Source organism: Malaclemys terrapin, chromosome 15 (genome assembly GCF_027887155.1).
Source record: "Malaclemys terrapin pileata isolate rMalTer1 chromosome 15, rMalTer1.hap1, whole genome shotgun sequence".
NCBI classification, from domain to species: domain Eukaryota; kingdom Metazoa; phylum Chordata; order Testudines; family Emydidae; genus Malaclemys; species Malaclemys terrapin.
In genome coordinates, this window is record NC_071519.1 from 18,507,665 (window position 1) to 18,533,064 (window position 25,400).

General features: G+C 50.8%; 1 protein-coding gene across 1 annotated transcript; it reads left to right on the forward strand.

The window, feature by feature from the left end:
* The first annotated feature begins 429 nt into the window (after positions 1-429).
* SIAE (sialic acid acetylesterase) lies at positions 430-22,559 on the forward strand. The gene is made up of 10 exons (XM_054005855.1): positions 430-473; positions 4,440-4,601; positions 12,141-12,316; positions 12,708-12,846; positions 14,129-14,312; positions 16,126-16,235; positions 16,321-16,454; positions 17,877-18,031; positions 18,979-19,174; positions 19,671-22,559. Exons 2-10 carry the CDS (start codon positions 4,478-4,480, stop codon positions 19,923-19,925), a joined length of 1,473 nt encoding a protein of 490 aa, XP_053861830.1. The 5' UTR covers positions 430-473; positions 4,440-4,477; the 3' UTR covers positions 19,926-22,559.
* The last annotated feature ends 2,841 nt before the right edge of the window (positions 22,560-25,400 follow it).

Sequence of the window (25,400 nt, forward strand, 5' to 3'; positions counted from 1 at the left end):
GAGTCTAATGTGTGGTGGCTGCTGGTCAAGCTCATTAGTGGCTCCGCAGCTGCTCTGTGCCAAGCCCCTGGCTTTGAGGCACACGAGATTTTTGCCCTAAACTCACTTGTACCCCTTGGCTTTGGTTCTGTGAGTAGTGTGACCTGTCCCTGTTCATCTGGGGGCTTTGGTAAGAAAGGGCTGTGTCTGTGCTAGACACTTCCCCCCCTCCCCCTGATTTCCCACTATTGCTGTCACCACTGGTGTCCAACCCCCCCCCCACCCCCCACCCCCACCCCCACACACAGTCCTGCTAACTTTCCCCTCTGGCCTCTTTTTTACTCAGTGACTGGAGGTGGAAGCTTGTCTCTTTAAAACTCACTCTAGAATTCTGTCCTAATCATGTGATTTGACTTCTTGGCAGCTGTCCCGTTATCTTGTAGAGGAAATGGCTGCTTGCCTGCTGCTTGTGCTTACGCTGGCTTCTGCAGAAGGTGAGGGATTAATGGGAAGAGAGGGGGCTTCCCTTCCCACGAGCCATATCCTGTGCATGAAAAGTGTTGCCCAGAAAGCGAGAGAACATGAGAAGCAAAACTGATTTTCTAGTGACAAATCAGAGGGGCCCAGCAGCGAGAACTTTCCTTCTCTCTGTCTAGACCAGGCCTGCACAACTCGTAAAGCGGCGAGGGCCATATTTAGGGTTATGTCCGGTTTTTCCCGGACATGTCTGGCTTTTCGGCAATCAAACCCCCGTCCGGGGGGAATTGCCAAAAAGCCGAACATGTCCGGGAAAATGCCGGCCGGGCACTTCCCCTACCGCGCCTCTCTGCTCCTCCCCTGACGCTTCGGCTCTGTTTATGAGCCGAGCTACCCGAGCGCTATGGGCTTCAGGCAGTCCCCTTGCCTCCGGACCCCAGCCGCCGGCCGGGCACTTCCCCTCCCGGGCTCCGGCGGCGCAGGGTCCGGAGGCATGGGGGCTGCCCGAAGCCGGTAGCGCTCGGGCAGCTCGGCTCTTAAACAGAGCCGAAGAGTCAGGGGAGGAGCAGCGCCTCCAGCCGCGGCGGCTCTGCTCCTCCCCGACTCTTTGGCTCTGTTTAAGAGCCGAGCGCTACGGGCTTTGGGCAGCCCCCGTGCCTCCGGACCCTGCGCCGCCGGAGCCCGGGAGGGGAAGTGCCCAGCCGGGGGCGCAGGGTCCGGAGGCATAGGGGCTGCCCGAAGCCCAAGCGCTACCGGCTTCATGGTTTGCCGGGCAGCCTCCAGATCCTGCGCCTCCGGCTGGGCGCTTCCCCTCCCGGGCTCCAGCTGCGCTGGGGAAGCGCCGGCCGGGGGCGCAGGGTCTGGGGGCTGCCCGGCAAACCATGAAGCCGGTAGCGCTCGGGCAGCCCTTTTCGTGTGGCTGGGAGTGGGAGGGAGGAGGGGGCGGAGTTAGGGTGGGGTTGGGCTGGGGAAGGGGCGGGGTTGGGGCGGGGCTGGGGGTGGGAACTGGGCGGGGCCAGGGCCCCGTGGAGGGTCCTCTTTTTTTTTTGTTAAATATGGTAACCCTAGCCATATTACTCCAAAGAAAATAGCTGAGGGCCGAAACCCCCCGGCCGTGCTGAAACAGGCCCCCAGTGCCACCCAGCCCTGCCGAAACCCAGCCTCCCCCCAGCCCCCCCCAGCCCTGACCCCTAGCTCCGAGCCCCGCCCCTCTGAGCTAAGCACCCCCTGACCCTATTCCCCAGCAGCCCTGACCCCCAGCTCCGAGTCCAGCCCCTCTGAGCCGGACACCCCCGTGACCGCCAGCCCCTCTGAGCCTGACACCCCCTAACCCCAGCCCCCCCCCAGCCCTGACCCCTAGCTCCGAGCCCAGCCCCTCTGAGCTAAGCACCCCCCGACCCCATCCCCCAGCAGCCCTGACCCCCAGCTCCGAGCCCAGCCCCTCTGAGCCAGACACCCCCCTGACCCCATTCCCCCCCCCCAGCCCTGACCTCAGCTCCGAGCCCAGCCCCTCTGAGCTGGACATCCCCCTGACCCCAGCCCCCGTGAGCTGCGGCTCGAGCCCAGGCCAGGTACCTCTCCCCTCGCTCGGACTTACCGGCTCTGCCTCGTGCCCAGCGCTTCCCGCCTCAGCAGCCCCGGAAGTGACGCTGGACGCCAGGCAGGAGGAGCGGGAGACGGAGACACGTGTTGCGGAGGGCGACCTCACAGCCCTGTGCGCCGTGCTCTGACCGCCCTGACAGTCAGAAGCGCGGCTGCCGGGTTCGCCCCCTGCTGTGGGGGGAAGGCGACCTCAGCCCCGCGTGCTGCGCTCTGACCGCCCTGACAGTCAGAAGCGCGGCTGCCGGGTTCGCCCCCTGCCCAGGGGTGGGGGAGGTCGGGCCCCCCGGTAGCCGCGCTTCTGACTGTCAGGGCTGTCAGAGCGCGGTGCGCGGGGCTGAGGTCGCCTTCCCCCCCCCACCTCCCCCGGCAGGGGGCAAACCTGGCAGCCGCGCTTCTGACTGTCAGGGCAGTCAGAGCGCGGCGCGCGGGGCTGTGAGGTCGGGCCCCCCGGGCAGGGGGTGAACCCGGAAACCGCCCCCCACCACTTGCCCGCGGGCCACACAGCGGGCCGCGTGTTGTGCAGGCCTGGTCTAGACTTTCCTGCTTCCAGGGAGCACCTGAGAGAGGCAAGTTGGTTAGGCTTCTGTGGTTGCAATAAAAATCTCACTGAGACATTCCGCCCCTTTGGAAACCTTGTGGCTGGGGACTTACCTCTCAATCTAAAAAGAAAAAAAAGTTAGGGTGTAGAATACCCCTGACAGGTCAGATTTGGGGAACTCTCTGCCCCTTCCTTCATCACCATTTTCAGCTTTTTCTGTTTTGTTTTGGGTTTGCTTCCCTCATTAAATGAGACACACAATTTTGTAGGAGGCAAAATTTCTATAAAAGCCCCTGTCTGTTCCTGTGGATTTCCCCGGTCTTCCCATTCTCCCTTCATCCTACTACACCCTCATGTGTCGCTCCTCTGGTAACTCTTTTTCCTTCAGTCTTGTTTTTCTGTAATGTGTCCTTTTAAGAGTCTGTTTACTTCTGTTGCTCTGAATTATGCAGGGCTTTAGTGCAGCAAACTGAAAATTCTGGTAGTTTCATTTAAATGAAAAATGAAGGGTTGTTATTGAATTAATTATGAAAGTGACTAATCCCATTAACGCAATCTCCTCCGTGCTGTTAAATTCCATTTGTTTGATGCTGTTTCTGCATTTTCAGTTGGCTGTATGCACAGATTCTTGTGTTGGCCAATAGCCACATCATGGAAGTAAGGGGGTGGTACTTGGATGTGTGGCCATCTGGGGCTTTGGACCCCAGGGGTGGTAAGGGAGGTGGATTGGAATCGTCAGGTAAGAACATTATCTAGATATTGAAATTTTAGATAACTCTAGAATCCTCAAGATGACTAACATTCCATTAAGAGATGGGGCTGGTTACACGTGTCAGAGTCCCAACTGCAGATTCTGGAAGACAGCATTGCATTGGTTACGGGCAGTTCATGTTTTCAGGGTTATCTTCAAAATCACGCGAAAGAGCGAAACACAATTATTTTTATATGGAAGTTCAGATTCTAGAAATGGCGAATTCCGTGACAGATGGGCAGAGTGTGAATTCTGTGGTAAATTCAGTGGGAGCCGAATAAACAGGGCCCTGGTAATACACAGCTGAACTACTATGAGTATTGTTACACATTGGTCCCGATTATTTATTAAAGTCCAACCATCATCATATTTACAGCATTCGTACAATATTATGATTTCTTCAACACTGAATCAGTGGAGAAATAATTTTTTTTTCAATTGTGTGGAATTACCTTTTGATGATTCCAGCAATTAAAGTTCTTCAGTTCCCCGCTCATGGACCTATTTATCCTCCTCAAAATCTTGCCCATTTAATTGTTACATGCTAGAAGCAGTGTTTACAATTGACATGTGGCTTTTTAACAGAGTAGCTTATAGTACACAATGTTTTTCCTATTCCTCCTTATCTGTCTTGGTATTTGTATCATGCTGATATCTGAGCCACTCAAGTCAGTATTTAATAATATGTATTTATTAGCAGTTTATGCTGTCAGAAAATGATCAATTTTTGTTGGTTTGTTTGCTTTATTAGAAGGATTTTTGGCTCAAACATGCTGTATTATCTTAACACCAATATTGTAGGTGTCACAACAAAATCAATAGCTACTGTGTGCTGCCATCAAGACTTACTTTAGATAAAGGGAAACAACAAAATAAGAAAGAACAAAAGGAAAGTTGTCATGGGAGAGCACTGTGTGTTTGTCTCCCCATAACGTGCTTCGTTAACTCTGTCTCACAAAATGACAGCTATAGACAGAAATTCCTAACAGTTACCTACCTCCCAGTGCATACCCCGTAGAGGATAAGGGGGTTTGGCATTTCTGAGAGGAGTAAAATATTGCAGGACGATCATGACATTTTTCTGGATCCTAGGTGTGACGTTTCGCTTTGCATCCTATTATGGTGACCACATGGTATTACAGAAGAAACCAGCCGGCGCAGTGGTATGGGGCTACGGGGAAGCTGGCGCTAATGTTACCGTGTCTCTTTCCAAAGAAAGCAAAGTAATAATGAAGAAAATGGCACAAGTTGAAGGTAATAAAATAAATCTCAGATTCTTACTGCTTTGCACTTCCTCATGACCACACAGCTTCCAGGGCCTCTCTGCCCCCACTCCCTGCCTCTGATGAGGGCCAGGAAACATCCCCCAAACAGCAGCAACTATCCACTTCCCCAACCAAGTGGCTGTCCTACAGATGAGCTCCCAGGCAGTGGGGAATGTGGCACCAAACCCTGTTTCCTCTATGATTTGTTGGCTTTGTGTTGTTGCCGTCTGACCTTCAGAGAGGATAGGGAGCTGCACTAGTTAGATGGCTTCTCCAGTAGTTCACGTGGTACAAGCTTGTGGAATTGAAGGAGGCATGTTCTAGTCCCAACTTCCCAAGTGCCTGTTTGCTTTCTGCAATAACTGACAGTTGTCTGGAGCGCACAGATTTGTGGTGCACCTCCATAGACCTTGTGCACCCTCTTTTTGGCTTCTCTCCAGGCCTCACAGCAGAAGGCAGCGTAGGGCCCGCATTTTACAGTTTATGGTCAGATCGTTTTCCCCAAAGTGGCATTCTGTGGAGATTCCCACCATACAGGCCAAAAGTGCCCCCTTTGCCAAACCTGCACCAGTGAGGGGGCTTTTGAACTCACATAGCAAACTCAGTCTTAATCTGTGCTTCTCTGATTTGCCCGTGTAGACACACTAAGTCAGGTATTGCCACATTTGACCAGGTTCTGCCCTGATCTCTGCCTGGAGCTGAAGCATTTCTGGTATTTAATCTGCCTCCCTCTCACACTTCCTTTTTGCAGTCTTGACACCAACTCTAGCACATTTGGGTTTTCAAACAATTGAATCTCTATTTACTGAGCTGCCATCAAAATGATATTTTAAGTAGGTGCACGAGTGCCGGTTCTTCAGTGTAGGAATGGGGATAAAAAGGGGGATTTATTTTATCTTTTATCTGTCCAAATGATAACTGAGCTCTGACTTTCGGTCTGTACGTACTTCATACAATGCTCTAGCTGAAGGCGACATGGAAAGGGAAAAAAGTTAGTTGCCTGCCTCCTCTTGTAGAATAGAATATCAGGGTTGGAAGTGACCTCAGGAGATCATCTAGTCTAACCCCCTGTTCTCTCTCTCTCTCTCTTTCACTCACTCACTCACACACACACACACACACACACACACACACACACACACACACACACACACACACACACACACACACACACACACACACACACACACACACACACACACACCGGACAGGTTTTGACTGCTCTTCTGGAGGTCTCCTGGGGCACCTGCTGGACTAGCGTTGAAAGAGCAGTGATGACGCTGTGGCTGGGGCACTGGCCTAAGGCATCGACGACTGGAATTCAATTCCCAGTTTAGCCGTAATTTCTGTGTGACCTGGGGCAGGTTATTTAATCTCTTTGGGCTCAGTTCTGCAGCTGTAAAATCAGTTCAAGGTGCTGAGCATATTCTGAAATTGATATCGCAGAGCCAAAGTGCTCCAGCAAATGGGTGCTTCTCTGAAGTTCTTCTACTCAGATATAAATGCATCTGGGATGATATAAATGCCTCTGCTTTATCATTAACCAGAGGGCTTCATTGGAATAAAAGAATGCCCATAAAGTCTTGCCTTTTAACACACATACCCTATAGTAGGGAAATTTATCCTCCTTTTCAACTGAATTCACTCTGTGGTTCCCATTTTAGCTTCAGGCCTATAGGTCTCTAAATGGACACTGTTAACTGGAAGTCATCAATACAAATAATTGGTTAGCAGTCGTTTTTGAGCACCCCGCCACCCCCAGCATCTAAGACCCTCATCCTGCATGTTGTCCCATGTGGATGGACCCTGCAGCGCTCCTTTGAGGGCTTTGGGGCTCTGTTCAGGTGTAGGGCTTTGCTTCTACCTCTACCCCGATATAACACGAATTTGGATATAACGCGGTAAAGCAGTGCTCCGGGAGGGGCGGGGCTGTGCACTCCGGCGGATCGAAGCAAGTTCGATATAACGCGGTTTCACCTATAATGCGGTAAGATTTTTTGGCTCCCGAGGACAGCGTTCTATCGGGGTAGAGGTGTAATAATCTCTGTACAAAGTATGTCTTGTAAGGTATCGTTTGAAAACTCATAATTTGCTGGTCCGTATTGTCCTGATAAACTCTGTGGCAACATTGTACAGGTAGTTACAAGAGTCCCCTGTATGGTGTTATTAACACGTATTCCGAACCCATAGCCCTGCCCAACAGAAGTTGGCAAACATTGCTGTCCTAACCAAAAAAGTCTGTGCTTTGCTTAATTTGCATTTAAGCAGTAAACAGAGTCATCAAGCAGGAAGGAGAGACAAAGGAAGCTCAAACAGGTGAGGAAAAGCCAGCAAGGAACATCCTTCCACACAGACTTTTTGTCTCCTAGTGCCCGCTGGAAATGTGTTTCAAGAGGGGGACTGAAACTATAAAAAGGAGGGGCCAAGGGAACCACCCCTCTCTCTCCCTGCCTATCACATTCACTGCACCTGAAAAGAACAAGGAAGCAAGTGTTGAACTCTGGGGGAGGGATCCGGACCTGAGAGTCTGCTCAGTAACATTGCTGAAAGCATGTGATGAGAAGCTGGGCTTGAATCTGATATAGTTTAAGTTAGGCATTAGTAAGCATTTTATCTTTATTTTCTGATTTCTACACCTCATTACTTGTACTCACTTAAACCTCTCTCTTTGTAGTTAATACACTTGTTTTACTGTTGTAGCTAACCCTGTGTGTGTAAATTGAAGTGTCTGAATAACTATTTGAAATAATGGGATGGCTTATTGTTCCTATTACGGAATAACAAACTTAAAGTATTTTGCACTATCCAGGAGAGGGCTGGCCAGCAGAGGACATACATTTCTGGGGGAGATCTGGGACTGGGGGTGTGTTGCGGTCACCGTGCAGTGTAACCACGGCTGGTGAGACCCAGAGTGTAACCCAAGTGTCGCTGGCAGGCTGCAGTTACACACAAACACTCAGCATGTGGCTTGCATGCTAGAAATCTGTTTGTGAGCAGCCCAGGTGGGGCTTACAGGCATTGTAAGGCATCCAAGCTTGCAGAGCAGGGGTGATGCAATCCCCCCACTGGTCTGGACTGTACCCTGGGATGTCACACCCATGTGGATGCCCCCCCACAGAGCTCCTTTGAAGGCATTGGAGCTCTGACCAGGTGCAGGGATTTGATCACTCGCAGCAGCATGTGGGTTTGGGGCCTATGTCCTTCCCAGTAAATCTGGCCTGCATTGCGAGGTTCCTAGTGGACATCATGGTGTCCCCTTCTCTTCTCCCATCCCCAGTTACTGGAGACGCTAGGATGATGGATGTGGTCCTAGAAAGACAATCTTTGCCAATATTTGGGGCTTTCCAATCACGTTCTTCTTATAGCTTAAAATGTTTTTCTGTTCCTGTTGCTGGGGGAAAGCGCCGCACAAACCTCAGGGACGACTGACTCCGCTCCTCACGTGCTGTAGAATGCACAAAGTCAACATACTGAAAAACCAGAGGCAAATCATATTTTCTCCATTGCCTCTCTGTGGTGGAGGTGGCAGGAGTTACGTAGAACATCAGCAGGAGAACAAATTTCAGAGAGTCTGGGGTGGGGTTTAAGTGACAATTTTCATAGATTCCAAGGCCAGAAGGGACCATTATGACCATCTAGTCTGACCTCCTGTGTAACACAGGCCACAGAACTTCCCCCAAATAATTCTTAGAGCAGAGCTTTTAGGGAAAAAACAGCCACTCTTGATTTAAACATGGTCAGTGATGGAGAGTCCACCACGACAATTGGTAAATTGTTCCAATGGTTAATTACTTTCACTGTTAAAAATGTACACCTTGTTTCAGTCTGAATTTGTCTAGCTTCAACTTTCAGCCAGTGGATCGTGTTAGACCTTCCCCTGCTAAACTGAAGAGTCCATATTAAATATTGTTTGCTTATGCCCAGTTTACCAAGGGATCTAGATGGCTCTGAATCAGTGACCTGTCCTCTTCGTCATCTGCCACATCCCTAATTTTTGCGTCATCTGCAAACTTTATCGGTGATAATTTTATGTTTTCTTCCAAGTCATTGATAAAAATGTTAAATAGCATAGGGCCAAGAACTGATCCCTGTGGACCCCAATGGAAACACACCTGCTTGATGATGAGTCTCTATTCACGGTTACACTTTGAGATCTATCAGCCAGTTTTTAATCCATTTAACATGTGCCATGTTAATTTTATATCGTTCTATTTTTTTAATCAAAATGTTATGTTGTACCAAGTCAAATGCTTTACAGAAGTCTAAGTATATTACGTCAGTGCTATTACCTTTATCAACTAAACATGTCCTCTCATAAAAAAATCAAATTAGTTTGACCAGATCTATTTTCCTTAAACCCATGTTGATTTGCATTCATTGCATTACCTTCCTATAGTTTGTTATTAATCCATTATCTTGACTGAGATCAATGCCAGGCTGACAGGCCTATAATTATCTAGGTCAACCCGTTTACCCTTTTTAAAAATTGGCACAATGTTAGCTTTCTGCCAGTCTTCTGGAACTTCCCCAAGACTTATTAAAAATAAACATTAATGGTCCAGTCTGCTCCTCAACCTGCTTCCAAAAGTTTTAAAAGAGCTGGCAATCTGCACCTACTGATTTTAAAATATCTAACTGTAGTAGCTTCTGTTTAATATCCTCCAGAGATACTAGTGGAATGGAGCATGTTATCATCATCATCATATGATGAGATTATATTAGGGCTGTCAAGCGATTTAAAAAAAAAATTAATTGTGATTAATTGCACTGTTAATAATAGAATCCCATTTATTTAAATATTTTTGGATGTTTTCTACATATTCAAATATATTGATTTCAATTACAACACAGAATACAAAGTGTACAGTGCTCACTTTTTATATTTATTTTTGATTACAAATATTTGTGCTGTAAAAAAACAAAAGGAATAGTATTTTTCAATTCACCTCATCCAAGTACTGTAGCGCGATCTCTTCATCATGAAAGTTGAACTTACAAATGTAGAATTATGTACAAAAAATAACTGCACTCAAAAATAAAACAATGTAAAACTTTAGAGCCTACACGTCTACTCAGTCCTACTCCAGCCAATCGGTCAGACAAACAAGTGAGATAATGCTGCCCGCGTCTTGTTTACAGTGTCACCTGAAAGTGAGAACACGCATTCCCATGGCACTGTTGTAGCCGGCATTGCAAGATATTTACTTGCCAGATGCGCTAAAAATTCATATGTCCCTTCATGCTTCAACCACCGTTCCAGAGGTGATGCTGGTGACATTCATGCTGATGACAGGTTCTGCTCGATAACGATCCAAAGCAGTGCGGCTCGACATATGTTCACTTTCATCATCTGAATGATGGGCAGGGCCTTGCTGGTCGAGCTGGGGTGTCAGTCCAGTATGGGGGTGGCCCACTCCACCACTTGGTCGTGGGCTTCCCCGGGGGTGATTTCTGTCAACTGTGGCCCGGCCCGCGCACTGGGTCACCTAAACGGGTAATCCTTGGATTCTGAGTGGCCAAAAAATCAAACAGTCTGTGGAATTAGCCCCCTGGGCAGGGCGAAGCAGCAAGCAGGCTGCAACCCCGGGGTGGGGTGAGGCAAGCGAACAATCAGTCTATAGGCCTCATGCCTCTCGGGGCTGGGGCATACTTTAGGCAGCTTCCTCAGCGAGCAGTGGATCGGCTTCCACAGTGGTCTCCACAGCTGGCGGGTCGTCTGGTGGGTAGTCCCGGACCTGGTCCCCGGGCTTTACCACCAGGGGCACTGCAGGTACCTCTGCAAGAGCCAGCAGTGTACTCCCTTCCTCCTTCACCCCTGTCTCCCCTTGACTGGCCTGGGCTGCCTCCTTTCATCTAAGTTCTCCACTTGGAGCATATGCATCAGGGAAGAGGGGGTGTGGCCTCCTGGACCCACAATGATTGGTCAGCCCTTGGCGGCCCACTGCAGGGCCAGTACACCCCGTCACAGCATGCTCCACACCTCGCCCCTCTCAGATTTTGGAAGGCACTTCTGATTCTTAAACCTTGGGTCGAGTGCTGTAGCCATCTTTAGAAATCTCACATTGGTACCTTCTTTGCGTTTTGTCCAATCTGCAGTGAAAGTGTTCTTAAAACGAACAACATGTTCCGGGTCATCATCCAAGATTGCTATAATATGAAATACTTGGCAGAATGCGAGTAAAACAGAGCAGGAGACATACTATTCTCTCCCGAGGAGTTCACTCAAAATTTAATTAACGCGTTATTTTTTTAACGAGAGTTATCAGCATGGAAGCATGTCCTCTGGAATGGTGGCCAAAGTATGAAGATATTTAGCATATCTGGCACATAAAGACCTTGCGGTGCTGGTTACAAAAATGCCATGCGAACGCCTGTTCTCATTTTCAGGTGAAATTATAAATAAGAAAAGGGCAGCATTATCTCCTATAAATGTAAACAAACTTGTTTGTCTTAGCGATTGGCTGAACAAGAAGTAGGACTGAGTGGACTCGTAGGCTCTGAAGTTTTGTTTTGAGTGCAGTTATGTTAAAAAAAATCTACATTTGTAAGTTTCACTTTCACGATAAAGGGATTGCATTATGGTACTTGTATGAGGTGAATTGAAAAATACTATTTCTTTATTTATCATTTTTACAGTGCAAATATTTGTAATAAAAATAATAATATAAAGTGAGCACTGTACACTTTGCATTCTGTGTTGTAATTGAAATGAATATATTTGAAATGTAGAAAAAGATCCAAAATATTTAATAAATTTCAGTTAGTATTCTATTGTTTAACAGTGCAATTAAAACTGTAATTAATTGTGATTAATTTTTTAATCACAATTAATTTCTTGAGTTAATCACACAAGCTAACTGCTATTAATTGATAGCCCTTGATTATATCTGTTTTTTCCCCCAAATACAGAAAGGAAATATTTATTGACCTCTTCTGTCTTTCCAGCATTGTTATTGATAATTCTGCCATTTCCATCTAGTAATGGACCAATACCATTGTCAGGATTTTTTTTGTTCCTAATACATTTTAAAAACTCCTTTTTCTCCTTGACTCTGCTGGCCATAGATGTCTCCTTGTGTCCATTTGCTTCCCCTATCAATTTTCTACAATTCCTAACTTCTGATTTATATTCATTATTCTCAACTTCACCTTTCTTCTATTTGTTATATATTATTTTTTTAGTTTTTGTAGTTGTCTTCACTTCCCCTCTAAACCTGTTTGTTTTTTTAATGGGCACGACCTTCTTCCTCATTTGTGGGATTGTGGCTTTTGGGGCATCTAGTAAGATGTTCTTAAATGATTCCTAATTATTGCACATATTTTTCTAATTAAATTCTTCCTCCCAGCTGCTTTGGCTCATAATTGTTTTCAGCTTTGTAAAATTAGCCCTATTAAAGCACCATGATATGAAATGTCCCTTTTCATTTAATAAAAACCTCTGTTTGTATCGCTGGATTGATACCAATCAGGGATCTGTGCTTGCTGGCTTTGCTGCTATCAAGTCAGGGTCCTTTGCTTCATGTTTCAGAGCACTCTGGGACCTGGAAAGTTGTACTGGCTCCTACGGACCATGGTGGCCCTTATAGTGTGATGGCAGAGCAGCATTCCAGGGAAGAGCCAAAGAATCTGACGCTGCGGGATATCTACTTTGGAGACGTCTGGCTCTGCAGTGGGCAAAGTAACATGGAGATGACAGTTTCCCAGGTAATCTCCAGTCCTCCAGTATGTAATGAGGCATTAGCCTTTGTAGGGGTTGGGACAGGGCTGGTAACTATGTCCAAAGAAAAAGAAAGTTGTTCCCTTTTGATCTGTCAGGGTCAGACATTAAGCTTGCAAAGTGAGCGACAAGGAATCATAGAAATCCAGTTCAGTTTTCCTAGTGTTTTGTCCAGTCTAGTTTTAAATCTCTCCCATGTGGCTGGAGTTTCCACAACTTCCCAGCCTCTTGCACTCCGGAGTGACCTCACCCTCCGGAGTATTTGTCATTGGGACCTGCAGGAGTTCAGCACTGCAGACTGTATGTTAACCACGCAATTAGCAGCCATGACTGCTGTAGGAAAGGCCATGATGATTCACCGCCCTGCCTGTTTCCTAGATAATCAATGCCAGTAGGGAGCTCTCCGAGGCACCTCTCTATCCATATGTCCGTGTGTTCACGGCCTCTCTTATTCAGTCTGAAGTGGAATTGCAGGACCTGGCGAAGATTGACTTGGAGTGGTCTATACCGACAGCTGGTGAGTACAAAACGGGTCAGTACAAATCCCCCTTAAAAAGGGCCTGTTTAGCTCCAAAGCCTAACTGACACGTAGGGGCAGGAATGTCAGCCCACCTTCTCTGAGACTTTCCAGAACCCTGTTGTTTAACTGGGCGAGACCAGATGCCACCTTCCAGGTTTAGCTAAGGTAAAAAAACAAGCAGAAAGAACCTTTCAGGCCTTCTTCATCCATCATAAAGAAGCAAAACAGAGCAAACCCTATGTATAAATTTAACATCCTGGAGGTGTTCTCTTCCAGCTCTGATTTCTAGAATACTTGTTCTAGTCTATATAGGTTAGGGATGTCCAGATTTTATAGGGACAGCCTTGATATTTGGGGCATTGTCTTATATAGGCATCTATTACCCCCACAGCCCCTTCCTGATTTTTGACACTTGCTATCTGGTCACCCTTGGATAGGTTCTTCCACCCTCACCCTCAAAAATATCTGAGTTTCCAGTTGTGCATTTAGCATCAGTCACGAGCAGTTTATTCTTTCTCTCATCCTCTCCCAGGGGCAGGATTATGCATGCAGTGGAGCCGTTTGCTTTGGGAGTGGTTTTGTTGTTTTTACATGGCCATACTGCTCTGTGTCTTAGCAGTGACTGGTTGGAGAAGGTACCTGGCCCTTGGAGTGGAAGGTGGGGAGGTTTGTGATGGTCCTGAGGTAGTTCGGTCCAGACTCTGGACCCAGCCCCTGAGAAAGCTCTGTCTCCTGCACCGACCAGCTTTACCATGGTGCTGGAAAGTTCCATTGTGCCTGAGGAATGGAGTTGTCAACCACATCTTCGTCCTGGACTGCGAGGCTCTTAGATACGCTGGACCTAGGCCATTGAGCGCCTTAAAGATAAGGACCAAGACCTTTGAAATGGGTGGGAAGCTGCTGTAGGGAGCAGTGATGTCCTCTCCAGGCAGCCCTTGGGATTAATCCAGGTTGTTTCCTCCAGCATGTTTTACAGTGTGCTATTCAGTCCAGTTCGAACGGGAATTTCTCCCGTCCCTTGCGAGGTAATGCCCATTTCTGGAAGGCTTCCCTGATATTCAGCCTAACAATTCCCCTCCCTTTGGAATTGCTCCTCTGGATCAGACAGGACACTGGCCAGGTAGACTCTGTCCTTGCACTGGCCCTCCCACAGGATGGATTTCCCTGGTGGGGGCGTCCCCCCCAGCACTTGCAACTTTGCCTCTGGAAGCTCCCCCTGACGTTTGCATCGCCTGCAGTTTTCTGATGTTTGCCTTTCGGTTCTCTTTTTCCTGAACAGAAAACTTGGGTCACGGGAACTTCAGCTACTTCTCAGCTGTGTGTTGGCTGTTTGGCCGTCACTTGTATGAGACGCTCCGGTACCCCATAGGATTAGTGGAGTCCTCCTGGGGAGGGAGCTGCATTGAATCCTGGTCCTCAGGAAGGGTGCTGCAGGAGTGCGGGCTCACAGGCGAAGCCAGTCGGTGAGGACATTGAGAGCAAATTCACGGCTGTGAAAAACACATCATGGACCGTGAAATCTGATCTCCCCGGTGAAATCTGGCACCCAGCTGGGGGCTCCTACCCTGCACCGGCTCCAGCTGTTAGTCCTGGCAGGGGATGGGGAGGGACCAGACTTCCTCCTCCCTTGCAGGGGCCACTCCCAGGGCAGGTCAGACACATCTCCAGGAACCTCCTCCAGTTGCAAGAAGCTCTGGAGCTCCAGCTGTCACCTCCCCCACACGGGGAGGCTGCAGCTCCAGCTGTCAGCCCTCCACTGGGGCAGGAGACTGCTGGGAAAACTGGACAGAAACAGATCTGGGGATTACAGTGGACGAGAAGCTGGATATGAGTCAGCAGTGTGCCCTTGTTGCCAAGAAGGCTAACAGCATATTGGGCTGTATTAATAGGAGCATTGCCAGCAGATCGAGGGAAGTGATTATTCCCCTCTATTCGGCACTGGTGAGGCCCCATCTGGAGTATTGTGTCCAGTTTTGGGCCCCCTACTACAGAAAGGATGTGGACAAATTGGAGACAGTCCAGCGGAGGGCAACGAAAATGATTAGGGGGCTGGGGCACATGACTTATGAGGAGAGGCTGAAGGAACTGGGATTATTTAGTTTGCAGAAGAGAGGAGTGTGGGGGGATTTGATAGCAGCCTTAAACTACCTGAAGGGGGGTTCCAAAGAGGATGGAGCTCGGCTGCTCTCAGTGGTGGCAGATGTCAGAACAAGAATCAATGGTCTCAAGTTGCATACTGGGAGGTTTAGGTTGGATATTAGGAAAAACTATTTCATTAGGCAGGTGGTGAAGCACTGGAATGGGTTACCTAAGGAGGTGGTGGAATCTCCTTCCTTAGAGGTTTTTAAGGCCCGGCTTGACGAAGCCCTGGCTGGGATGATTTAGTTGGGGATTGGTCCTACTTTGAGCAGGGGGTTGGACTAGATGACCTCCTGAGGTCCCTTCCAACCCTAATCTTCTATGATTCTATGACATATGGTAACCCACCCTCTCCCAATAGCCTGCGACCCTCACTTCAGCACTGCTGCTGGCGGTAGTGCCGGCTTTAGAGCTGGGTGCCTGGCCAGCAGCCTTCCTCTCTGGCTGCCCAACTCTGAAAGCCGTGCACCTGCCAGCAGCAGGGCAGAAGTGAGGGTGGCAATCCCGTGACCCCTCCCCCCCTACAATAGGTTTGTGACCCCCATACCCTGACCACCTTTGGGGTCAGGACCCCCAGGGTTACAACACCGTGAAATTTTAGATGTAAACATCTGAAACTGTGAAATTGACTCATTTAAAAAAACCCTGGTCATGACATTGACCAAAAGGCACTGGGAATTTGGCCCTTGCTGGGCCAGCCTCAAACCCTATTTCGTTCCGCACCTGAGTAATTCAAGCTCTGACTTTCCACTCTTGAAAAGCTTCCCCTGTGGGTTGGTACCCGGGGGGAGTGCGATGCTGCTAGAGCAATGACACAGGCAGGGCTGGCAGGGCACGTGCTGGAATAACCCCAGAGGAGTTGGGAACGGCATCTCGTTGGTGACCATTTAACCCCTTCCCTAGAGGCTGTTTTTCCAGCTCATCTCCCTCGGGCTGGGCTCGTCTTTTCCCAGTGCTTTTAGCCCTGTCAGTCTGACCCCAAACGGTTCATCTCTTTTGGTCCTGTGTATCCAGTCCCCGAGAAACAAGTCCAGTGATTGCCCACCGTAGGGAATCAATGCCACCTGGAGTTGGCCGGTCACCTTGTGTGGCGTGAGGTGCTGCCCCCCATCAATCGGTGCTTGTCTTGTGTCGTAGGTTTCTTCTTCCCACGCTGCTTTCTGGCCCTAAGATGCCCTCTGTGCTCTGGAATGCGATGATCCACCCGCTCCTCAACATGTCCCTCACGGGCGTCATCTGGTACCAGGGTAAGTCTGGCAGCGTATCACGGCACCGGCCACGCCACTTCGGGTGCTGGGCGCAGCTCTCATTTTTCCCGTGTGCTCATTGCAGGTGAAGCGAACGCCTTAGTGAACACAGATCTGTACAACTGCACGTTCCCAGCTCTCATCGCGGACTGGCGCAAGACCTTCCATGCTGGGTCTGAGGGGCAAACGCAGCCGCTCTTCCCCTTTGGGTTTGTCCAGGTGACTGGTAGCCAGGGTACTGACCACGGAGACAGGAATCGCTGCTCAGAGCCAGCTCCTGCTCGCTGCTCGTTTCGCTCACTTCACTGCAGAGCGATCCCTGATGCTGCGCAGGACCGAGGGGAGAGCCAGGCTGAGTCAGGTTGATCAGAGTTTCCCTGCTGACTCCTTGACGCTAATGGACCCAGGAGTGGTCTTGCCATAGGCGCCAAGTCCCGGCATAGAGGCCTTGTAGGGGGAGAGTGAGCTGTGAGTTGTGCTGGAGGGGTGATATACGCTCTTGCCCCCGTGGGGCAGTCAGGCACTGCTGCCTGTCCCCTTTTCATTCTGGCTGGGGTCTGTGCCGTGCCGGCTCCTCTGCTCCTGTCTCTACCTCACAGCAGAACGGGGAGCGGGGGAAGACAGGGCCCCCCACATCTTAGACCCTCATTTCCCCTCCTGACGCACTGGGAGGGGAAAGGGGGAAGAGAAGCCACCCCTGCTCTGTCCCCTTGTCTGCCTCACCCCCAGGCTCTCCTGGCTTCAGGTGAGCAGGGGAGGAGGAGGAAAGAGGGAGTGTATGGGTGGAGGCAGAGGCCTAGGAGGAAGGAGGAGAGTGCTGGGATGGAGGAGCGTCAGAGGCGCACTCTGAGGAGAAGCTGATGGAGAAGGACTGAGCCCAGCAGGGATGGGGAGGGAAAGGGCGTGAGGGGACGAGCTGAGAGAGTCCAGCTGACCTTAGAGTTAGTGCTCTGCCCGCAGTCCCGCCGATGGGCCTCGCCCAGCTCCCTTCCCACCGGTCACCAGCCCTCTGTCCCAGCCCACCACTCCTCCTCTGCCTGCCTGCCACCCTCTGTGCCAGGGGTTCCCAACATGCTATAAAAACTCCACTTCTGCATATAAAACCATAGGTGCTGGAACTAGGGGAGCTGGGGGTCCAGCTGCACCCCCTGGCTTGAAGGGGTTTCCATCATATCCAGGGGTTACAGTTTGGTTCAATGGCTCTCAGCACCCCCACTATACACATTGTTCCAGCGCCCCTGTATAAAAGCCAGGCCGGCACTGGGGATAGCAAGCTCGGGCAGTGGGGCTTCGGCTTTCTGCCCTGGGCTCTAGTGAGTCTAATGCCAGCCCTGCTTGGCGGACCCCCTGAAACCTGCTCACGGGGCTCTGGTGGAGAACTGCTGCTCTATGCCATGGTGACCTTGCTCTGCCTGGCTGGGGGCGTCCCCTGGCCCCGGTGTCTCATGGGCTGGAGTGGAGCAGAAGCTCAACTCTCCGCATGGGGAGTTAGTATGGGGCTGCTGGTGCAAGTCAGGGCCCCCTGGACCGCCCCCTGCTAGGGTGGGTTGATGTGTGGGACACTAGGAAGCAGGGCTGGTGGGGGGTGGCTCTGGCCCCAGTGGGGGATCAGCTCTTTCCCAACTCTCCCTGTCTTTGCAGTTATCCACGTTCCGCCGGCAGGACCAGGATGACAGTTTCCCCCGCATTCGGTGGCACCAGACAGCTGACTACGGCTATGCACCCAACAAGAGAATGCCCAACACCTTCATGGCCGTGGCGGTGGATCTGTGCGACGAGCACTCGCCCTACGGCAGGTAACTGCCCACTCCCTGCACAGCAGCCTGCAGTGCACCCAGGGGACGTTCCATAGCACCCGGCCTGGAGGTGCCAGGGCCTTTCCACACACATGAGGGGCGGGGCTGAAGCAGGCGTCTGTTGGGCCATGCTGCAGTGTGGGAGGAGAGTGGGGCAGGGCCGGGAAAGAGGAGGAGGACAGGGAGTGCCGAAAGGGGAGGAGAAGAAATCCCCTAATGCACAGTGCTCCAGGGCCACTCCCCACCCCCATGTCACTGGCCTCCCAGATCTGTTAGCTGTGCTTCGCCCAGCTGGGTGTGTGAGGCGGGGAGATGTACAGGTCGCTAGCCCTGTCAAGTACTGGGCGGCACAACGGGCTTGGGTGCACTGCTTGGCTCCCACCTTGGCTCAGGTTTGGCCGGTGGCCTCTCTAACCTCTCCTGGTCCCGTTGTGCTATTCCTCTAGCCCCCCTGGCAGTCACAGCTGCTCCCCTCTTCCCTTCCAGATCATTTGTCAGGCCAGACCTACCACTGCTCCCTGCTGCTCCCCACCCCAGCAGCAGGCCTGGTCATCGGCCCTTTGATTGGGACCCTGCAGCCAGTCTGCAGTCCAGGAGACGCTGCTGCTGCTGTGGAGGGAGCCCCTAGCCCTCCCCTCCCAGGGTTGACTTCTTTACCTCCAGGGTTGGCTGCTGTCTCAGTCAGTCCCCCTCCCTGGCAGACCTGCTCCCTCCAGCATCTGCTCCCACCTCCAACCTCTCCAGGCAGTTGTTGCAGGGTCCCGTTGACTCATCCTGCAGTTCGACAAAGTTCTTAGCTGCTGGGGTGGGGTGAGGGCACCCTGGAGCTACACGGCGCCCTCTGCTGGCAGAGGTGGAGTTTCAGGAGCCACTGCCTTTGGCTGCACTGCTGGGAAGTGGCTCCCTGCCCTCTCCCCATCATTTCCCCTCTGCTTCCCTCTTTGCAGCATTCACCCCCGGGATAAACAGAACGTGGCATATCGGCTGCACCTGGGAGCCCGAGCTGTGGCATATGGAGAGAAAGGCCTGGTCTTCCAAGGCCCATATCCTACAAAAGTCGTGGTGGATGGAGCCAGGGGCCTCATTAACGTGACGTATGGCCAGGAACTCCTGCTGCTTCTAATGCACGACCGCATCTTTGAGGTGAGGAGCATGGGGGTCCCTGCACGTCTCAAGGCAAGCACCAAGGGCAGAGGGGCTGCACTGTTACTGGGCTAGCCTGAGTGCTCTCCGGGGGGGCACATGACCCCTCCAGCACCATCAGCTCGGGCTGTGCCCCCTGCTGGAATAGCTGGCCCGATGTCAGTGGGGCAGGCAGCTCTTGCCGCACGCTGGCTAGTTGTCTAAATAAAAGTTTGCAGTGGACAAATCCCAGATGTGCTGGGGCCCAGGGCTAGAGGGGCGATCTAGCAAATGCTGCCTCTCCTGCTGTTGAGGTGGGGGGAGCTGCGTCCCCTGCTGTCCGAGGGGGAGAGGAGGCTGAGCTGGGAGGTGCGTGGGGCCCTAAGCAATCGCATGCACTGCAGGGCAGTTCTGCCATCTCCACCCCAGAGCGCAGCGATGCAGCCAGAAAACAACAGAGCAACAGCTCAGTGCGGCAGAGCAAGGTCACGTGACTGGTCTGTGCTTCTTCCGGCAGGTGTGCTGCTCTGACCGGCCCCAGCTCTCGGTGCAGGAGCCGTGCCAGTGGGTTCCAGCGCCCATGGTGTCGGCATCTTCCCACGCAGTGACGCTGTCCAGCCCTGGCTGCAGGGCCGCTGTCACCCGCCTGCGCTATGCGTGGGCAGAGTGGCCGTGTGAGTACAGACAGTGTCCCCTTTACAACAAGCACCTGCTGCCAGCACCTCCGTTTGTTATCGACTCTGCATTAAGAACAGGCTGGGCCAACTGCTAGGAGGCGGGGTGATGCAGAGAGAATATAGACTCGTAGCTAAGGCCCCATCAAATTCACGCTCCATTTTGGTAAATTTCATTATGATGGGATTTGTAAAACCTTCAATGTAACCGTTTCAGATATTTAAATCTGAAATTTCATGGGGGTTCTGACCCAAAAGGGGGAAGGTGGGGAGCAGTCACAAGGCTACGGTAGTGGGGACGCGATATTGCCACCCTTACTTCGGCGCTGCTGCTGGTGACGGCGCTGCCTTCAGACCTAGGATCCCAGCCAGCAGCCAGGGAGATTCCCTGGGGTGGGTCTGACCCGGACCTGGCAGCAGGCCATGCAGGGGAAGAGGAAGTCCCTCCTGCCCCTCCACAGCACAGCCGGGACTAGCAGCTGGAGCCCAGCACAAGGTAGGAGTCCCCAGCCCTGCTCCTCCCCGGCTCAATGCCCAGCACTTGGGGTTTATAGGGGCCTTGGGCTGGCAGTGTGTGGAGGGGGGGAATGACCACAGCGCCCTTAGCAGTTGCCCACATTGCACACCCGTAAGGCCGGCCCTGCCTCTCTGCAAAAAGTAACAAACCCTCCCCCCATACTATGCCACCCTCACTTCTGCGCTGCTGCTGATGGTGCTGGGTGGACAGAGAATGGAGAGCAGCGGCTGGTGGCTGGGCACCCAGCTCGGAAGGCAGCGCAGAAGTAAGGGTTGCAATCCTGTGGGTGTCCCCTTCCCCCCCCACCCCCACAATAGCCAGATTTCACCGGGGAGACCAGATTTCTCAGTCTGTGACATGTTTTTCACGGCTGTGAATTTGGTAGGGCCCTACTCGTAGCCAATGAACACTTCACTTGTCATTTTAGGCTGATTCCCAAAGCCGCCTGAGGACTTTGGATACCCATTAAAATGAATGGGAATTGGACGTCAAGATCCCCTGGGTGCTTTGGAAATCACATTGATTCGAAACAGCTTCTTCTTTATACCATAATGTCATGGGTTCGGTTAGTCTAACCAGTGCCTTAACTGTATTACATAGGCTTTCCTGGACCAGGTCAGACCTGGGGTAAGTCCAGCCAAGTGTCCTGTTTAATTATAGCCAGTACCTGCCTCATCAGAGGAACAGGCAGGGTGCCCCCTGGTGTCCTGAGGTGGAATTACCTGCCCTCAGGAGAGGTGTCTACCTGGCTCCCATCATAGAAGATTAAGGTCGGAAGAGACCTCAGGAGGTCATCTAGTCCAATCCCCTGCTCAAAGCAGGACCAACCCCAACTAAATCATCCCAGCCAGGGCTTTGTCAAGCCGGGCCTTAAAAACCTCTAAGAATGGAGATTCCACCACCTCCCAAGGTAACCCATTCCAGTGCTTCACCATCCTCCTAGTGAAATAGTTTTTCCTAATATCCAACCTAGACCTCCCCTACTGCAACTTGAGACCATTGCTCCTTGTTCTGTCATCTGCCACCACTGAGAACAGTCTAGATCCATCCTCTTTGGAACCCCCCCCTTCAGGTAGTTGAAGGCTGCTATCAAATCCCCCCTCACTCTTCTCTTCTGCAGACTAAATAACCCCAGTTCCATCAGCCTCTCCTCATAAGTCATGTGCCCCAACCCTCTAATCATTTTTGTTGCCCTTCGCTGGACTGTCTCCAATTTGTCCACATCCTTTCTGTAGTGGGGGGGCCCAAAACTGGACGCAGTACTCCAGATGTGGCCTCACCAGTGCCAAATAGAGGAGAATAATCACTTCCCTCAATCTGCTGGCAACGCTTCTACTAATGCAGTCCAATATGCTGTTGGCCTTCTTGGCAACAAGGGCACACTGCTGACTCATATCCAGCTTCTCGTCCACTGTAATCCCCAGGTCCTTTTCTGCAGAACTGCCACTTAGCCAGTCGGTCCCCAGCCTGTAGCTGTTCATGGGATTCTTCCATCCTATGTGCAGAACTCTGCACTTGTCCTTGTTGTACCTCATCAGATTTATATATGTCCTAATAATTATTTGACCCTCTAATGTAACTATAAATGTTTTCCATATCCATGTAAACATTCAGTTCTCTAAATATTGAGTCCTGCTAAGCTCTTGGCCTCAGTGATATCTCGTGGCAGTGAGTTCCATTGTTCAATTATGCTGTGGGGTAACAGTGCACTTTACCCTGTCACTGTGCCACAGGCTGTGCCTGGAAGTTGGTGTCCTGGCGCTCTCTGTGTAGATTTAGGTAGCATCTGTAGCCTGTGTGGAGGGCTGCAGTCTGTAAGGAACTCCATCACGTTCTCCGGGACAGTAACTGGGCAAAGTCCGTTGGGCATTGCCAGGTGGCTCTCTAACCTGCTGTGACATTATATGATTAAAATATGACCACGTAGATCATTGTTGCTACCACGGTTACATAATTGCAACAAATCTTGTACAAAATATGTCACATAAGGTGTCAATGGAAACGTTATGATTCGTGGAATATGATTATCCTATTTGTATGTATGTATCGTTGTTGTGTCTGACGTTACGAATATTGACTATGTACCTGTATTTCGAATGTGTTTGCTCCTGGGCAACACCCACAGGGTATCAAGTATCAGAGGGGTAGCCGTGTTAGTCTGGATCTGTAAAAAGCAACAAAGAGTCCTGTGGCACCTTATAGACTAACAGATGTATTGGAGCATAAGCTTTTGTGGGTGAATACCCACGTCGTCAGATGCAGTGGGCATTCACCCACGAAAGCTTATGGTCCAATACATCTGCTAGTCTTTAAGGTGCCACAGGACTCTTTGTTGCTACCCACAGGGTAGTTTACATCCACTCTAGCCAGCACATTGTGAAGGGACTATTCTAGTTGATGGCCCATCAACAAACACAAGACCATGGAAGAAGCTTATTCCCGCCTGCTGGACTTTCTAGCTAGAATATGGGCAATGGCTCTGCTATGACTCATCGAAGCATGCAAGGGCATGTGACTAGATCATGTGGTACTGAACTCCATCGTGTGCCTGTGCTTTCCCACAAACTGTGCTGAAGGCTTTGCTTGGAACAATGAGTTTCCCTCCACATGGCAGAAGCTCTAAAAGACCCTGCAAGCATCTCCATTGTTCCTCTTTCCTGCTCTGATCTCTGGACTATGGACTTATACTGGTGGGAGCATTCTAACCAAGGGACTGAGGACCTTCCAGTGATTTGGGAGCAACCAGAGACTTGACTTAAGCCAGCAGTTTATGCCATCACTGCTTTAAGCCTGATCCAATTATTGATATGCAATTATTGTATGCACTTGATTCCTTTAACCAATTTTAACTCTCACCTCTTTCTTTTTATAAATAAACCTTTAGATATTCGATACTAAAGGATTGGCAACAGCATGATTATGGGGTAAGATCTGAGTTATATATTGACCTGGGTATGTGGCTGGTCCCTTGGGATCAGAAGAACCCTTTGGTTGATGAAATTGGTTTTAAATAACTACTCATCATTGTCTAGTGTCTGGGGGTTGAACCAAGGACTGGAATACCTAAGGAGGTTGCATTTGCATTTCTGACTTCTTGTTGTCCAGTGTTGTGAGTCAGTTTACTTTTGTTGCTGGTTTGGTATATCTTGTGGGAGAATAATCACCAATTAGGGTTGCCAACTTTCTAATCGCACAAAACCGAACACCCTTGCCCCACCCTCTGCCCCAAGGCCCAGCCCCTTCTCCAAGGCCCTGCCCCCCATTCACTCCATCCCCCCCTCCCTCTGTCGCTCGCTCTCCCCTACTCTCACTCACTTTCACTGGGCTGGAGCAGGGAGTTGGGGTCTAGGAAGGGGGTGAGGGTTCTGGCTGGAGGTTCGGGCTTTGGGGTGGGGATGAGGGGCTTGGGGTGCAGAAGGGGCTGGGGTTGAGGGGTTTGGAGTGTGGGAATGGGTTCCAACCTGGGGCAGGGAGTTGAGGTGCGGGAGGGGGTTCAGGGTGCGGGCTCCATCCTGGCAGCGCTTACCTCAGGTGGGTCCCGGCTACTAGGCACAGGGGCAACCTGGCGGCTCCGCACGCTGCCCGCACCTGCAGGTGCCGCCCCTGCAGTTCCCATTGGCCACAGTTCCCAGCCAAAGGGAGCTGCGAAGCCGGCGCTCGGGGTGGCGCACAGAGCCCTGTGCCTAGGAGCCGGACATGCTGGCCGCTTCCAGGAGCTGTGTGGAGCCAGGGCAGGCAGAGAGTCTGCCTTAGCCCCGCTGCACTGCTGACCAGACTTTTAGCAGCCCGATCAGCAGTGCTGACTGGAGCCACCTGGGTCCCTTTTCGACCTGGCATTCCGGTCAAAAACTGGACACCTGGCAACCCTGGTTTTGGGGGGGTGTCTGCCCTATTTCTTAGCCGTTTGTCCTGAATTTGGTATTCTCAAGCGTGACCCACCGAGGCACGGTGAAACCTGCCCCAATGGTTCCGGTGTGCAGCTGCAAAGGCCGATGGCTCACTGTTTGTTCCATGCACACTATGGGTTGCATGAGCTGGGACGGATGCAATATTCTGTTGCTTGTGCTCAAGCCAGCTCTAGATTCTGTTGGACCTAAACGCGGTTCTGCTTTGCACAGTGGCCCTGTTTGTGTCTCTGCCGCCACCTCAGATGTGCTCTGCTGACAAGTAAAATGAAGCACCGTAAACTCCTCCGGGGAGCTCATGCTGGGCTCTCTCCTTCAGCACCAGTAAAGTAGCTTCCACAGACTAGCTCTAGCCCTCACGCCCCCTCTGCCACTGCCTCACGCGTTGGTAAGCGAGTGGCACTTGGCGTCTGCCATTTCACAAGGACAGGCAGCATCTCGGGCTCAGCGCTGGGTTGCCTCAGCTTTGCTAACGAGCTGAGAATATTTCTGTCACGATGTCAGCTGGGTTTGAAGGGGCTAAGATGCAGGGACTTTACAGAGCAGAACCACGTGTTCATGTCATGGAAGATGATGTGTAAAGCCTTATTTACTCCACTTCAGTATTCTTCTGAATTGTCAATCTGTGATGTAATTAACAGCCCCTCTAGATGGAGGGTTTCTAGACTGGGAGGTTTGATTAAGATGTATACTTTGCCTCCTCTTTAATTGGGAATTCCTGTGTAACGATTAAAGTTAACTCTATTATGAAATAAATTCTGTGCTTTTGTCTAGTGTCATGTACATTATTAAAACTACAACTAATAATAAAGGGTTGGATTTGATTGTGCTTTTGTAACAGTTGATCTCATTTATTTCCTTATGGACGATTCCTTTTCTCGCTGGCTTTTTTTGAATTGGTTATATCCAGAGCTTGTACATGCAGGTCTTTTGGGGACAGCATTTCCATTGACTTGGGTGGAAGTGAATATTAGTTATTTGCATTGCAGTGAGGTGGAGAGGTCCCGGATGAGAGCAGCGCCCCCTGCTGTTGGACACTATACACATTAGTCTCTAAGGTGCCACAAGTACTCCTGTTCTTCTACATGCACAGAAAGACAGCCCCGATCCAACAATCTTCCAATCGAAGCAGACCAACGGTGGAAGACAGT